General features: G+C 57.1%; 1 protein-coding gene across 4 annotated transcripts in view; it reads right to left on the bottom strand.

Moving 5' to 3' along the window:
* Positions 1-17,191, bottom strand: part of FAM53B (family with sequence similarity 53 member B) — a 109,346-nt gene that overhangs the window by 32,287 nt on the left and 59,868 nt on the right. For 2 of the 4 annotated variants that reach the window (XM_017647864.3, XM_017647874.3), the window contains one exon: positions 1,667-5,065. The exons of the other annotated variants lie outside the window; for them this stretch is intronic. In XM_017647864.3, coding sequence (XP_017503353.1) covers positions 4,703-5,065 — 363 coding nt within the window. In that variant the 3' untranslated portion in view covers positions 1,667-4,702. Of the gene's footprint in view, positions 1-1,666; positions 5,066-17,191 lie in introns of those variants that run through there. 4 annotated transcript variants of the gene reach the window in all.

The raw sequence follows: 17,191 nt of genomic DNA, 5'->3' as shown, positions 1-17,191 counted from the left end.
CGGGGCAACCTCAGGACCCAGGGGATGTTCCAGGCAGAAGTTCTGGGGTCAGATTTTGTGGGCAAATGGTGGGTCACAGAAATTAAACAAGCCTGTCCTGAGACAGGCTGCAAACGTCCTGCCTCCCCTGACCTTGGTTAGCCAGGGGTCCCCGATCTGGAGGGCCAAGCACAGGGGACGTGTGCTCCAGAGCCCACTCGGGGCCGAGCTGCATCCCCATGGCCCAAGCAGCACAGGTCTGAGCTGAGCTACCCTCTGTGCACATGGAGGCCCAGCCTGTACCGCCCCCTAACTTACCCTGGGCAGGTGGCGCTCCAGTCTCCGGGCCACGGTGGGCACTCCATAGCGGCATGACCTGGGGCAAACTGCCATGTGCCCTTGCCTCTTGGTGTTGCTGAGGCCTGAGCTGATGCGCTCGAGGGCTCCATGAAAGGCGGGTTCCTTCCTGGCACGAGGGGTGTCTCTGATCTGCTGTCCTGGGGTCCCTGGCTCCTGGCACACACATGCACATACACACTGACCTGGGCGCTGGGTTGCCCAGATGGCACCTCTGGAGGGGCTCCCCTGTGACCACAGCCCTGGCCAGCCCTCCCCCCAGTTGCTCATGCAGCCCCCTGCATTTGAGCCTCTCGACAACACTGAGGTGTCTGCCTTCCCCGTTTTATGGACCTGACCTGGAAGCTCGGAGGGGACGGAAGGGCCCAGGCTAATGCTTCTGTGCCGCAGAGCGGGAAGCCTGCTGATGCGCCGGACCCAACAGAAACCACGCAGGCGGCTCCCAGTGGCTGGGTGTTGAACCAGGAAGCTTTATTTACACAGTAAAAGTAACAAGCAAATTCCTGAGACTAGAGCGGTTCTAGTGCAAGACGGTGGGGGCTTCACGGGGCCGGGCCACGATGGGGGCCGGAGGGCCCAGCCTCTTGCAGGCACATGGTGCTCCCCACAGGGGCTGGGCCCCCACCACGCGCCCTGGCCGCCTCGCTTCCCGAAGCTCCGCCACGCCACAACGGACGGCTTGGGAAAGCACATGACAGCCCACGGCCGCCTGCGCGCGGTCCCCGAGCCCCCAGGACACCCCACCCCCACCCCGCGCACTTGAGACACCATTTACTTGCCATGGAGGCTACGCTAGAAGGTCCGACTACATCCTACCTAGGCTATGAGGTCTCTGCTGTGCTCTGGGGTTTCTGCCCTAATCGTTTTCTCTTCCGAGGCATGATTTTCTCTGGTGCTGAGAGGAGGGGTTTGACCGACCGCGGCTGTGGTGAGATGCGGTACCAGTGCCCACACAGGCTGCAGTGCCCCTGCACTGCTCCAGCCGTGCTGCACCCTGGCGCTTCTGCCCATGCCCAGGCGGCTGCCCAAAGCGATACCTTTTAGGTGACTGGCCCCAAGGCCACAGAGCGCATGACTTTGACCTTGCCAGCGGACACGGGCACAGCGCACACCGACGCCCGCCCGTGCCGGTGGCAGAGCAGACGGGTGCCTAAAACTCCACGCAAACCTGCTCGGGCGGCACCCAGCACGCCCCCTTGGCAGTGTCGGCCAGAGCCGGAAGCCACACCCGCCCCTGTCCTGGGGGACCCATTTGGAGGTTGGAGTTTTTCTTTTTAACGTGGACTTTACCTTTATTTAAATTTTCTTTCAGCATAGAAATACACAAAACTTTCCTGCTACAAAGATTTTATTGAAAAGTAAGGCTTTCTGAGAATGAAAATCTGCGTGTATGACCAGAACAGCTCCGGTGGGCTCGATGTCATGCCGCCTCTGGGCCCCGGCCCCCACCACGGGTGAGGCAGGAGCGGCCGCTGCCATGGCCCCGCGCGGCCCACCAGGCGCACAGCCGCCCCTGCTGGTCCTGCGGCTTCGCACGCGCTCCTTCGGGAGCGGGTGGGGGTGCACATGACAGCCGGCCTCCCCTCCCCACCCGGCCCTCCGGGAGCCGTGACTGCCCTCGCCCCTCGGGGCCCCCGGGTGGCCTGGCACAGCCCTCGCTCCTGGCTCTTAACTCCCTCACTCTCCCCTCGGAGGCAGGAGTTCATGGGCACTGGCTGCAAGAAATGGGGCCGGGGCAAAAGGGCGGCTCCTGGAGGGCGAGCTCCCAGTGCACTGCCGCCCGGGGGACAGCCACACAGGGTCAGAGGGACCCCCTGGGCGAATCTCCCAGCAAGACCGTTGGTCCTGGTGCCATGGTGGAGCGTGCCCTCTTCGGGCAGAACGGCAGTTCCTTTTAAATGGGGTCTGCTCGCTGCATTAACAAGACAAACATGAAGCCAACCGAAGGCCACTTCTTTCTCTGACCAGAAGGGACACTGGCCATTCTCTCCCCTCACTGCTGCTATTGTGGGCTTGGGCTAGGCGCTTTGGTGGGGGTGGGGACAGCCAGGAGGGTTCTGGGGAAGCCGGAAAGGGCCTGGGGGTGGGCTTGCTGGTGATAGCACCAGCTTGGGTGCGGGTGGTGGACAGGCCATCTCGCGAGCTCCACGGCTTGTCCTTCCCTGCCACCTGGCCTGAGAAGGGAGGTAGCAGGCAGGGTCCAAGGACAGGTCACCTGCACCATAGCACTCAACCCTCCATCCCTCCCTGCAACGTACACCAGGAGGTGGGGCACTGCCTCGCCTTCCACAGGAAGGACTGCTTTGGAGGCCATGCTCCCTCTGTGGTCAGCTTGACCGGTAACAGGGGCCCGTGCCTTCCATCCCAGGCTGGGGACGTGAGGCACCCACGTGCTCTCTGAATTCATATGTCAGCAATACCCACCCCAGCCGTCTCAGATCTACTCTAAGGAAATGTGGCCTCCACAACCTACTGAGTGGAGATCGGGCGAAGAGGTCATCATCTACCCAGAGCAGCCAGCTCTCTGATTCGGCTCTCTGGGGTCCTGGGGGACGTGCCTTTGGTGGGAGCCACTGAGGCTAGCCGGCCCCCACCCCAGAGCTGCCCAGGGCCCTGTACAACAACCATGATACTCTAGCTTGGGCTGTGAACACAGCCTCCAAGGGCCACCACGTTGGATTTTCTGCAAGCATCTGATGGCTGATTTTTAAGAAAAGCAACCTATAAATCAGAACTTAAGCCACCACACTTTTGAGCTAGTAAAAAAAGCGGAGATTTAAGTCAAGTTTCCCAAATAGGGTCTTTCCTAAGGAGAAAGGTGAGAACCATTTGTGTTCAACCTCCATCCAGAGCGGATGCACAAGAGCAAAGCGACTACCCAGGTGCTCTTAGCACGAGTCAGCGAACCCAGAACACCCCAGTTACTTTTAGCTTTATGGGAAAAGCAGCCACTTGCTTTCAAAACAGCCCAATTGCTCTTGTCTGCAGAAGATGGCAAGTTTGCTAAAAGCCAGATTCCACGAGAGCGCGCCCACGTGGTGTGTCTGCAAGCCGGCTAGACGGGAGCTGCCTGAGGGCAAGACCTCAGGCGCCAGGCGCTCCTCGGTGTCGGGGATCTGCTGGGGTGTGAGGATCCTGGGAGAGCGCATGTGTGCAGCGAGCTCTGGGCCTGGGGGGGCCTGCAGCAGGGGAACAGCACTTAGAATGCTCTGCTTCCTGCAGCTGACCAGCGGGTGGGCTTGACCCGAGGGGGACGATGCACCTTGATTAAAGCCAGCAGCCCCCAGTAACCAAGATAGCATGCTTAGAATACTGCAGAGGGCCTTGGAGGCCCCCCAGAGTGGCCAGCAGACATCTTCCACCCCAAAATGTGCACAGGGCCTGGGTTTGTGCACCTGCTCACAGCTCCTGCCTCCTGAGGACATTTTACAGAAGGCGCCCTTTCATGTTGACATCTTTCTACTCACCTGAATCAACTACGCTAAGCACTCAGTGACAGGTTAGCCATGGAGAATGGCTGCCACATGCCACCCATGCTGAGGTGGCCTCCAGAGTGGCAGAGAGCCATGGGCTCAGACCTCCACACCACAGGAGTGGCAAGTGGCTCTGTCTTTTTGGCCAGTAGGGCTACCAAATGTCTACCCAATGCAGACAGACTCTAACGAGCACCCCAAGCTGTTCCCTGGGCCCCGAAAGTTCAGATGTGGAGGGCCACCCAGCACCCCAGGGCCTCTGTCTCCCACACTTGGAATTAAGGCCAAATGGTTCTGGTGTTAGTACAGAAGGAAGCATCTCCCGAACCTTCCCAAGCCTGAAGCAGGGAGACCTGGGAGAGAAGGCACGGAATAAAAGTGAGGGACAGAAGCTGGGGGGCCAGCTCTCCAGAACTGAACCTGAGCAGGAGGCCGGGAAGGGCCCTGACACCACCAGACGGACCCGAGCCCAGGCCCCCGACAAGCCCGCTGGGTCGGAAACCTCAGCTGGGAGTCGGCGTGCAGAGCGGACCCCACCGGGAGTGCCAGGAGGCTGCCCGGGGGTGGCTGGGATGCCTGCAGCCGATGCCCCACGAGGGAAAGGGGGAAGACAGCCAGACCAAAAGCTGCTCGATGGGCTCCAGCAGTTCTGTGGACTGTGGCCGCCGTGCTGGTGAAAGGCTGAGGCGTCCCACTGGGTGGTGCGGCCAGGATCCCCCCAAGGTTGGACAGCCTCTCCGGGAGGTGGCTGGGCTCGCTCCCTGGGACTCAGTGCCCTCAGGAAGCTTTTATCAGGCCCAGGAGTGGGGCTCCCTCTCCAAGGGCCCACCTGGTGCCCAGACAGAGGCCACTGACTCTAATGTACCCCACCCTGACCGAGGGCCCACAGCCCCTCAGTTGTTCTCTATCTGTTCAATGTCCAGCTCGCCATCCAGGGAGCAGGGGCTGTTCCTGGCAGCCCTGCGGTCCCGCCAGGCCGGGGCTGGCTCCCCTCTCCAGCCACAGCTCTCCTCTGGGGCACAGCTGTCAGACTCCTCACAGCACGGCTCCTCTGTGCAGGGCGGGCGGTCATCGAAGGACGGGGGGAGCGGCTCGGGGACAGGGGTTCCGGCAGGGGTCCTGCCCCCAGTGCCAGAGGCCGAGAGCAAGGCAGTCCAGGACCTGGTGCTGCTGACGTGGAGGGCGAAGGGGCTGTGGGGGCCGCAGTCCTCCATCCCCGTGCTCAGGCAGCTGAGACTGCTGAAGGTCTGACAATTCTGTGGGGAGACGGACACACAGGTCACTAGGGGTCACGCTTCCTTCCCAGAACCCAAAGACTGCACACCCACAAAGCGAGGCCGAAGCCCCCAGGGTGTCTGGCGACGGGTCCCCCAGATGGTGGAAGACCATCAAATCCTGGATTCCTCCCCCATCAGGGCAAGGAAGAGGGGCTGTTTGCTCGCACTTGATAATACCCAATGCTGGGAGGCTGCAGTGAGAAGGGTTGGCTCAGACCCCTTCAGCACAGCCTTCATCGGGCAACGTCACTTCTAGGATCTCTGGATTCAGAAAACAACTTAGGATGCATGCAAACATTCAGTGACATGAATATTCCTCAACACACTGTTAAGCTGAAGAGAGTAACCTATTCCCCTGATAATGGTCCCAGGGAGAATGTCTGCTCAGGAGGGAAGCCCCTGCAGCTGTTACAAGAGACCTCTGCAGGGGTGAACCTACCGACGCGGATGGAAACTGCTGCACAAAGGGGGCGTGATGCCCTCTCCCCACTCACCAGAGTGGGAGATGGGGCCAGGAGGGTTGAGCTGATGTCCCAACCTGGTGCACATCACAACCGTCCAGAGAGCTGGTTTCCACAAGAGCTCTAAGCCCTGCCTGGAGATGCTGATGCTCGGGACGGAGCTGGGCCCCCGGGACCTCAACAGGCACTCGGGAGGTGGATGCCACAGTTCTGCTGAAGGAAAGGCCAGGCACACCCACCAGAGGCCCCACGCAGACCCCTCAGCGCCCCTAGGCCTCAGATGTCTCATCTGTAAGAGGCGAGCCATGGTCCCTGCGTTCCCAGTTAAAGAGCGTGGCTGTCAAGAGCTCTCTATCCGCCAAGCGCTGCCTCTGGGGAGCCTGCCCGAGTGGCAAGTGCAGCGTGAACATGACCCAAGGATGCAGTTAAAACACCTGCTTCATGTAGAGCCCCAGGGAATCAGGACAGAGGGCTGTGACAGCTGGGGTGCCCATGCCAGCTCAAGACCCCCAAAAGTACCCAGCAGTCCCTTCCAGAGGGGACACAACAGAAGAGATGTGCAGGGAGAGGACTTAGGCTTTGGTCTCTTCCCTGCACACTGGGGTCAGGAGAGCAGAGGCAGGGATGGGAAGACCACATGCAGGCTGATGCCAAGATCACAGGCCTGACCCGAGGGCCCTGGTCCCTTCACAGGCTACAGCGTTTATATATCACCTTGAAATAAACATGACCACCGGCTGTCACCATGAACAAGCTGCTGAAACAGGTTCAGCAAACGGAAAATAAAAGGCACTCTCTCTGGACGGAGGTGGCTGTGCCTGCCGTGCACACGCTCATTGTTCCTGAAGCCCCAGAGGAACCTGTTCTGATGGGTTTGCTTTTCTTGGAATCTTTTGATTAACCGAGGAAGGTGAAGGCTGCAGCGCTGGGGGCTCTGGGAAGGCACGCTGGGCCTGAGGAGAGAAGGGCCCACCACAGTGAGACCTGACATGCGGATGCGCAGGCCACAGCCTCATTAGCCTGGGGACCCCTCGGCCCCTGCCTGGGCCCCAGTCTGCATGGTGCACTTTCCCTTACCCACCTCAGCCTATGTCCCTGGCAGAGCAGGCCCAGGAGTGAGGCCAGTGAGCACTGCGGGGCTCAGGAGCCCGGGGCACCAGATCCTGCCCCGTCCTGGCTGAGCAGTCTTTGCCACAGAAGTCACAGTACGTAAGAATGCTCTGGGATGGCAAGGGGACCCCTGTCATAAGTAGCGGCTGGTGTAAGCCGGATGCGCTGCAGACGGGTCCAGGTTGTGCCCAGACACTGGTGCCCTCAAGCCCCCAGGGAGCAGCACGTCCATTTGGCCTAGTATACTGAACACCAGAGCAGGTGGCACTGTCTCCAGTGAGCTGCAACATGAAAATGGTGGAAAGCGTTGCTGCAAACTTGAGCAAAACACTTCCCAAGTCTGCATTTGTCCTTCTGTGCCCCGATTATCCTGCCTGAGCTCGTGGGCTAAACTCCCTGAGGGGCACGGGCAGGTGGGTGGGGAACTCTTGTGCTCGACTTCATGGCACGTGTTCATGTGTGTTTTAAGTACTACCCACATTAAACATTGGCTCGCCAGCAGCAGGGGCTGGGAACCCGTTCGCTGGGGCCTTTCAGAGATGCCTCAGGTGTTCCCCAGCAGGGCTGAGACAGGTTAGGGAGCCGGGCTCCGGGCTCGGCTGGTCAGAACAACAGCCCCCTCTCTGCTCTGCCGCAGGGCGAGAAACTGCCCAATTCGGGGGTGAATGTCATCACCAGCGCACCCCTGGAAGCCCTGACTCCACCTTCCAATAGTCCTCAGAGACACCTGCTCATTGGCAGCAAGGCGAGTGTCACCTTGAAAACTTTGTTGACTCAAAACTCACCATTTCAGCCACAGAGAAACCCAAGCCCCGCCCAATGAATGGCCCAGCTGATGGCACGCCCTACCTGCAGGGCAGGAATGTGTCTGCCACAATGGGGCAGTGTGTGTCCTGCCCAGACTCCATCCCCAGGTGAGCCCACCCTGTGCCAACATCCACTGGTGCACCCACGCCCAGACCCTGTGGTTGCCTTGTGCCCACCATGCCCTGGGGCAGGGTCCAGCCCAGCTTCTCCTGGCAGCTCATGCTCTGCAGAAACCCAGCTCCCACAAGAACACTGCATGGGCCTGTTGGAGGCCCGGAGGCAGTGTGCCCTCAAAAATGTCTGGGGAAAGTTGCAAAGCTGCTAACAAGTTCAAAGCACCACGTGAACACATCATTCCAGGGTAGAGTAGTTGCTCTGGGACAAACGGTCTCCACCCCAAACTCTGTTCTCTTGAGCCCAGCCCTGGCCCAGGGATCAACTGCCTGCTTGGGCACAGGCCTGCCCAGTAACACATAGCTCAAAAGGACCATCCCTATAGTCTCAGGCTAGTGGCTGGAGACATCAGTCAGTACCTAGTCCTAATCAGGGGTGTCTGGGGCAACTTGACAAGGGAGCCCCTCAAAGTCAAGTTGCTTCCATCAGACCTGCCAGACCTCAGCTCTGGGCAGCCACATCTCAGCCTACCCCAGCCAGTCTCCCCAGGGCTTCCCACCAGGAGCAATGTCCCCTCTCTGGCTCAGCTTTTCTGGGCAGACATCTGCTTCTACGCCCTCACTCACTCTGGGTAGGAGGCCCCTGGCCGAGCCCTGGAGACCGAGGTGAGGTCCCCACCTTCCAGGGCTCACCCCTGCAGAACTCCACATGGCCCTCCTTGCAGACAGAGACCCATGAGACCCGGGCGGTAACAGCATCCTGAGAGCCAGGCCCAGCCCCCATCTCCACGCCTGGCCCCACGTGCCCATGCTGGGAGGAATCCAGAGGGCAGAGCTGAGGGCACCTCTGCCAGGAGCTGTGAGCTGAAAACCAGGCCCCCTTGGGAAACACATTCACTCAGCAGACCCTCAGCCCCATCTTGCTGTGTGCATCAACTGCCACATACCCTGTAAGCCTGTGGCCCACGAGCTCACTCCTCCCCAAGAGCTACCGTGCCCCATGCCAGCCTGGGTGCGGGGCTCCAGAATGATCTCCCCAGCCCAACTGCACCACACACTTTATCAGGAATGACCCAGAGAGTGCGGCCTGGTGGGGCAGGAGGCCCCACATGAAGGGCTCGGGGGCATCCTGGGAACAAGGGCAAGAACAGGCCGCGGCAGGGCCCTGTTGGAGAGCAGGCAGCCATCCCCTCCTCCCGCCCCCTCACCCACAGGAGGACAGGCTGTCTCCCTCACTCCCGTCTTCCTGGGCCCTGACATGCCCGAACCCAGAAGACCACAGGAGTGCCATGTGGCCCAGTGGAGGTGCTCAGGGAGGTGGATCCCAGAGTTGGAGGAATTGGGCCTACGTCTGGCTCCTCCAACTGCTGTCCTTCCAGGGCAGTTAGCTGGTTCTGGCCAGAGGCTGACCGTCTGTCCCGTGAGGATCCCCGCTATCAGCACCAGGCTGCCTCACGTTTGCTGGGGAGTGGTGGTGGCCGGGACACCTCTCCTGGGTTAGTCCGTGTCCTAAGTGTAGTGCCCACGTGAAACTTCCTCTCAGCATCATACTGGGAAAAAACACGTCTCCCCAAGGCACGTGTGTGCTTCCCCTTTTCAGACAAGAAGCGTGACGCAGTCCCCTCCACCCTTATACTTCCCTTTTCTGGCACTCCTCTTCAAGGCAGGAACTTTTCCTTTTCCTCTTTTTAATGCTATCTGCCTCTTCCCAATCCGATTTTACAGATCTCTTTGTGTTACAGATTTTTAGGGAGCCACCTCAAATCCCTCCAGAAAGAGGGGCATAAATAAGCCCAGCCAGCAAATTAGGATGACCACACCAGGCATCCAGCCTGGCCCGACTTCCCCAGAGACTCCAGCTACTCTGTTGGAAGCTGCTGGGACTAGGGATCTGGCTAAGCAGAGGCATTTCCTCCCCAAACACGTACTTTCACAGGAACAGAATTCTCCAAGTATCGAGAAAACACCCGGCCATGAGAAGGGCTGGCGGCCTGGAAATTTTCTAAGTCTCGTTTATACTGGAAGCTGGCATGGAAACAACCAGGGCGCAGAGCATGGGGTTTCCTGGGGTGGTTTTTTTTTTTAACTATCACAGAAAAGAGAAAAAAAAGCAGCAGCATACTTTGGGCCTATCTTTAATGCATCTTTGGTCAATCTGAACTTTGCATGAGGTCCAGACTCTCTCACAGGAAGCCCTGGGGCCTGGGGTCAGGTGGTGGGGCTGCTTCCTCACAGAGGCCCTGGGTCAGAGCTGTGGGCCGGCCTGGTGTCAGGTAGCTGCTGGAGATGCCAAGTGCAGTGGGTGCAGGCCAGGCCCTCACTGGGGCGGCTGCACAGGTCCTGCAAAGGCCAGCCCTTCACTCTGGGAATAGACATCGCGCTCCTAGACAGCCCAGCTCCACTTCCTGGAGGGGCAGGGCCGCTGCTCACCCAGGCCTGTGTGGAGGCCCAGCCTATTTCTGTGAAATGCTTACCCTCGGAGCCCACAAGAGGCAGCCTTCTGAGCCTGAACTGCTTCCCTACACTCAGGAGTCAGGGAATTGCTGGCCGCACAACCCAGACAGGGAAGTTGGATAGCTGAGGCCTGAAAATAGGAAATAAGTTGCCTTGAGGGAGCCTTGGTGGCCCAGGGCTTATGCTGATCAGCACCGGATGCTCAAGGCTCTTTAGGTCAGTTTCTAGAATCAGATGGCCCAGGGGACCAGGGCAGATCTGTGGGGTGCAAGGATGGCCCTGGCAGTTACTCGGGAGTCCCTGCCTTCCTGGGCCACTGCCTTAGCTTACCTCTGCAGGGGCCACAGATGTTTACTGAGTACCAGTCACTTGGCGGCCTCGCTCTCACCCTCTGGGAGCCAGCCCCAAACTTGTGTGTGCTCTGCCTGGCCCCACATAGCCCAGATCCGACACCCCACTGCGTGGCTTGGGGGGCCAGCTCACTGCAGGTGCTCAGCGCCGCCTGGGCGGGTGGGAAGAAAGGCCCACTCGGTCAATGCCACCCGGCTTGGCTCGTGTGTCTGTGCAGCCCTGAGGTCCCCAAGGGTGCTGTGGGCAAGAACAGGCCTCGGTGGCCCAGAGAGCCAAATGTCCTCTGAATGGTGGCCAACCCAGTGGTCCAGAGGCCCCTCTTTCTCATGCCCCACAGGCCACACTGCAGCAGATGCTGTTTCTGCACCAGGCCCCCAGGTGGCAGATGGCCTGCCTGGGCACAGAAGGTGTGGAAGCCAATGCCAAAGGGCCTCCCAGCACGCTCACAATTGGAAAACAAACATTTTGTTTCTGCGGTGTACATTCCGGCCAGCACACACTCAGGACGGGACTTGTGAAACCACCTTGCTCTCAGCTTGGCGTGAAGAGAATTCTTTGCCTAACAAAAGTCAAGGGACCTTTCCAAAGCATACAGGGATCTGGCAGGGGCCCAGGGCTAACGCACTGCCAGGACATACGCTGTGTCAGGGAGGCTTCTACGGCAGCAGGACTGGGGACATGGAAGGTGGGTGCGAGGGCCCCAGGGGAGACAGCTACCTGGAGCTGGGAGCCCCAAAGGCCACAGCAGGGTACAGGGAGGCAGGACTGCGGAGCACTGGCGTGCCCCCAGGTCCACCCCGTTCCAGATACTGGCTTCCAGAGAGAGGGGATTCTTTCTGGAAAAATGAACAAGTTTTTTTTTTTCATAAGAACCTCATTTTACAGATGAGCAGACTGAGCCCAAGAGAGGGAAGACACCTGTCCCGAACAGCACAGCCCATTCACGTGCAGACTGACCTCTTGACTTCTGGGCTGTGGTTGGGAGAACACTCCATCCTCGGGGCAGGATGGTGGCCTAGAAAAGGCTGGACAAGCCTGGGCTGGACTCCCAGCTCCCGTGGGACCTCTGCGGGACCTTGGCAGGTCATTACACTTCTGAGCCTCAGTTTCTCATCTGTACCATGAGGCTAGTAAGAGCTCCAAAGGCCCAGCATTGTTTGGAAGATTAATGGCATGGAGACCACCTAGGAGGCCAAGGACGGTGCTTGACAAGCCTGAGCCCCCATTCCCACCCTCTGCCCCAATGGGGACACAGCACTGCACAGCAAAGGGGTCAAGGGGCTTGGCTTTTGGAACAGAATCCGTATGGTCGATGGTCAAACCCAACTGTCTTTTTCAACCCAAACTTGCTTGCAGGAGCAAAAAGACAAAGCTGCACAAAAGGTAACTATCTGTAGGGATAAAGATACAAGAACTGGCAAAAGTGATATGAAGAAAACACTTAAAGAACACAAACAGCTTGAACATAGAGAAAGACATCCTGTGTTACGAACAGGAAGACCCACACTCAAAAAGGTGTAGATTCCCCCCAAGTTAATTTGTAAGTCTAATACGATCCTGATCTAAAATATCAACACCTGCCCCTGCCACATTAAAACAAACTGATTGAGTTTTTCATGGAAAAATGAACAGGTAGATTTATCAGAAAAAAAATCAACCTCTGTAAAGAACAGTGAGGAGACACCAGCCCTACAAATACTAACACATACTGCAAAGCCTTAGGAATGAAGAGTAAACCACTATATGAGGAGACTAATGACATAGAAGAGAATGTCCTCAAACAGACCCTGAGTAGTATATGATAAACGTGGAATCTCGAAGCAGGGAAGAAAAGATGGAATTTTCGAGAGCTGGTACTGAGGAAATGGGTAGCTGTATTTAAAAAAAAAAAAAAAAGGTTGGCTCTGTATCTATACCATACAGAATTAACTCCACATAGATCAAAGATTGCAAAATAAACCACTAAAGTACTAGAAGCCAACGCAGGAGAATTCCTTTATAATCTTGGGATAGAAAGGCCTTCTAACACTGAAGGTCCAGAGCCATAAGATAATTAACTGATTTGACGAAAACACAGACATGTCAAAAATCACCAAAGGGTCCTGGTGTGCAGCCACTTGGGCAAACAGTCTGGCAGTTTCTCAAAATGTTAAACACAGAGATACCATATGAGCCAGCCATTCCACCCCTGGGTTTATACCTGAGAGAAATGGGAACATGCCGTACTACAAAAAAGATATACATAAATGTTCAATAGCGAAATTATTTGTAATATCCAAAAAGTGGAAACAACTCAATTGTCCATCAACTAGGATATATCTGTGTGATAGAGTATTATTCAGCCACAAAAAGTATGTAAGAAGTACTGACGTATGCTACAACATGCATGAAACTTGAAGGCATTACACTGAGTTAGGGAAGCCAGGCTCAGCAGACCACATACTGTATGGTGCCAGTTAAATGAAATGTCCAGAATAGGCAAATTCATAGCGACAGAATGTAGGTCTGGGGGTGGCTGAGGGCGATGGGCAGTGACTGCTCATGGGTATGGGGTTTCTTTCTGGGGTGATGAAATGTTCTAAAGTTCATTGTGATGGTTGCACAGCTGTGAATACACTACTGAAAGGATATAATGTGTGAGCTGTATAGTGTGGGGATCATACCTCAGTGAAGCTGTTAAAGAATGCCGAAAGCAAAGTCAAAAGACAGAGAACAATGAGAAATAAATATTTGCAACTCACACCACAGGCAAAATCTAGTCTCCCTGATCCACAACTGAGAAGAAGAAGACCAACAACTCGGTTTTCCTAAAGGACAAATGAGCACAGCAAAGGACATATGAATGGTCTTTAAATGCACAAGATACTCAACTAGTTAGAAAAATGCAAACTGAACTGACAGAGGGAAACCATTTTCACCTGTCTGGCTGGCACAATCCATGTGCGACCCGTGTCTGCTGCGGGGGTGAAACAGACCATCTCTAGCATCCGCCGCCTGGGCGGGATCCTTAAGCCGACAGGTGCACACAGGTGGGAGCCCACAACCCTGCTGGTGGAAGGCACCCACCGAGGATACACCTGCCGGCTCTGAAAGGACGCCTGAGTGCCTCAATTCCCAGCCGGAGAAGACTGTCCGCCAGGGCCTGGGAGAAAAAGGGAACATCCTGCAACTAAAAGAAGGAGGGGGCCACTCGGTTCCAAAGCGGGAACACCTCCAGGGTCTATTATTTAAGGTAATATAGCATGTTACCTTTTGTATAAGAAAGGAGAATAAAATAAGAATAAAAAATTTTAGTTGCTTGTATGTGCAAAAAGCAATTCCGGAAGGACCACAAAAACAAATAAGCAGCTAACCTGAGGGCCTGGGGGCCTGACTTCCCACTGGGCACTGTTTCAGTTTTTTAACATGTGAATGTACCGTCAATGGCTTGCGTGTGTGTATGTGTGTGTGTGTGTTTCACAAGGAGAAGAAACACTAAATTAGAAAAGAAGAAAAGGATGACCTACAGGCCAAAATTTTACTTAAACGGTCACTCATATTTTCTAAAAAAGAAATCCCCCAACCCCATCTCCATATGAAATCATTTTGATGTTTCTCCACCAAAGTTCTTGTTGACTTTCCTTACTGGCAGGAACAAGATTTCTGCGTTTTAAAGAAAAATGGCACTTTGAAATACTGTGCAGACAAAAAAAACCCTACCAGCCCCTAGTTCCTGCACTTAATCACTAAATTAAATCTGAGTTTCCTATAAGCACAGGATGTGAAAACTTCAGGAAAGGCCAACCCAGAAAGGCAAAGGGGACACACCACTTGTGCCCCAGTCCTGCATGTGGGTGTGGGCCGAGCGGGCCCTGCCCCGCGGCTACTGGGCGCTTTCCACAGCGCAGCAAAGAAGTCCCTGGAAACATGGCTCTGTGTAGAGGCTTGCATGCTCTCGGCCTGCCTGGTGGGACTGGACTGGGCTTCCTGCTCCACAGAACACTGCCAGGCCTTGTGGGCAACCCAGGGTGAGGCTGGGGGCTGCTTTGTGCCCGAACCTCAGCTTCCCAAAACAAGGCCCATCTCGGACTGCACCAGCTCCATCCGTAAGGCCAGCCCTGCCCACCAGTGGAAAAGGAGGCTGTTCGTCAGAATCCACCTGGGGGAATGGTTCCTCGTGCCTGCAAGGCCTCGGTGCTGAGGCAACAGTGCCACCCACACTGAGGATGGGACACTGGGCCAGGTGTCCCCTGTCCCGTGCATGAGGACAGGGAACCCCCATTTCCACCTGTCATCACATTTCTACACCTGGTAAACAGATGAGAAGCAGAGATTAAGTTCAAAGTGTCAGATTCAGCTAGATTTCCTTTCAGTTCAGTGGTAGTAGTTTGTGTGTGTGGGGGGGGTGTCGGGTAGATCTTTCTTACCCAACAATAAAATATAATCATAAAGAAAGGCAAGCAGACATTGTGGAAACACAACTGACTGACTTGGGCTCAAACAGTCTTTGGCATGGAAAACTCCAGAAGCAAACTCCAGAAGCCCCTCACCGGTTGTCCCTTTCAGCTGGCAGAGCTCCGCAGCGCACACACGCACCCCTGTGACTCCTGGGAGCAGCATCCTGGCTGGCCCCGGAGGGCCTGGCGCTCTGCACACTTGGCAGCTGTGGACATAGTCGCTGGGGGTGGAAAGGGGTGGGGGTGCAAACTTGGGGAGGAGGGCTGTGTTGGGGCCTCAAAGAAGGGCTCTACCCAAAGACTAGACCAGCCCCAACCACTCCCAGGGGTACCCTGGTCTGCCCGAGTCCCCTGAGAAGACGCCCCAGAGGGCCGGTACAAGATGGCTGGCTATCCTCACTTCTGCCAGGTCAGGTGGGGCTCCCCACTGGCTAAAATGGCCCGTACTATCTGCTCCTTCCCTGTTCTGTGATTTGGCTCAAGAACGGGGTCCAATGGCCACGGCTCCCCCAGGAAGGCCCTTTGGATGAGGGAGTGAGTCCTGGCAGGGAGTAAACCCTGCTCCCCTCTGGGCTTCCATCGGACCTCTGTTCTGAGAAGGGGTGGTCCCCAAGTACCACCCTCGCTGGCACCAAGTCTCACAGCAGTCTGCAGAAGGTGCCTCACGGGGACGTGGGCACCTGGCTTCTGGCTCCAGCCTGTTATGCACCGGGCGTGTCCTGGGAAAGTCCTGCCGGCTCCGGGCCCATCTACACAATGAGAGTCGTCCTGCATGAGCCCAGGGTGTCCCCACCCTGCCCTGAGAGGCTGCTGTGCCCAGCCAGCTTTGACGTGACTTGTGGCCTGGCACCAAATTCAAATCTGAACTGTACCTCTGCCCCAGTGGTCCAAAGCTCCAAAGTGCCCACAGACCACGTCCTGAGCTCTGGCCCAACATCTGCAGGACCTCCAGCTCAGTGTGGCTTGAACCTGACCTGGAACCTCTTTCCCTAAGCCCTTCAGGAGGACCAAGGCCTTGCTGCAGGGCCTCGGGCCTGGCCTGCTGCTCCCTGTCTGTCTGCCCGCCGGGTTTGCCTGTACCTCCTGCCCACTCAGCTCTCTGCTGGGAGGCCCGCCCTCAGCCAGAATCACCCCTTAACACACCTCCTGCTCCTCCACAGCCCCCACAAAACCCTCCTAGGACCTCTCTGCCTAGAGCCTCCATCCTGCAGCCCCCCATCCACACCCACAGGCTGGCTGGCAGGGCCCTGTGGGGCTTGGCCAGGGAGTAAGTCTTCTGCTCACGGTACCCCTGATGTCTGGAGGAACAGGGCTGGGTGCTGAATGAAGGGTTGAAATGATGCTCCATTTGGGGTGGAATCCTACCTCTTGCCACTACGACTGGTGTTTCCCTAGGCTCCTTATGCAACTTGAGTTTCTCTTTCCCCATCTGTAAAATGGGGAAATAAAACTGACTTCATGGGGAAGTAACGGGATGAGATGAGATCATTAACAGGGCCTGGCTTAACAGGATTTCAACACTGCTTTACAGGCCCAGCTGCACCAAGGTGGAGGCAGAGGGGCCCATGCTGCCGAGAGCAGCCCCAGGTAGAGGCAGCATAGGGGGGGGGGCATTTACTGGTTGGCACCCCAGCTGGCAGTGGTCTGTGAGAGCAGAAATCCCAGGCATGCTGGGGAAGGGAGGCTGCACTGGCCTGTGTCGGTCCCCAGAGTCCTGCGGGAGTGAGGGGAGGCAGTCGTGCATCCGGGCTCAGCCGGCATGTCCCAGCTTGCCCGGGCAGGGAGGGTGGCTGTGGACATGCCCGCTGGCAGCGGGTGTGGCTAGACATTCCTGGGCACAATCTGCCTCTGTGGGCTCAGCTGTCCCCACCCTCAGAGCCACGGGTGAGTGGTGGGGACAGTGTGTGGGCTCCTGAGTGCTGGAAGCCCTGTTACAAGACTGCCTCTCCTGGAGACACTCACTTAGCTGCAGGGTAGGGTGGGGGGACTTGCCCCGGACTCCTGCCCATCAGGCACCCTTCCTGAGCTGGCCTGTTCTCTTGCCCCATCTCTCTGGCCAAATCCAACACTGGCAGGACAGGGCCTGCATCTTGGGGCAGCAGGGAAGCAGAGGGCTGGGAGTCCCAGCTCTGCCCAATACCCCAGGAGTCACCTCACCATGTCCCATCCCCTCTCCTCCGAGCTGCCATGAGGGACACCAGGAGGTGCCCGTGGGAACAGAGAGGCAATAAAGATCTGGGCGGCTGCACTGTGCTCACCAGCCTTCTGGATGTTCGCGGCCACCAGCCCAAAGCACGCCTCAGCCTTTGCTGCCCAGGAGCATCCTGGAAGGGAACCCCCAGGGAGGCAGGGAGGAGGGGGGTCTGTGTTCTC

Source organism: Manis javanica, chromosome 7, assembly GCF_040802235.1.
Source record: "Manis javanica isolate MJ-LG chromosome 7, MJ_LKY, whole genome shotgun sequence".
Classification (NCBI taxonomy): domain Eukaryota; kingdom Metazoa; phylum Chordata; class Mammalia; order Pholidota; family Manidae; genus Manis; species Manis javanica.
Note: the sequence above shows the minus strand (reverse complement) of the source record. Positions and strands in the feature narration are given on the sequence as shown.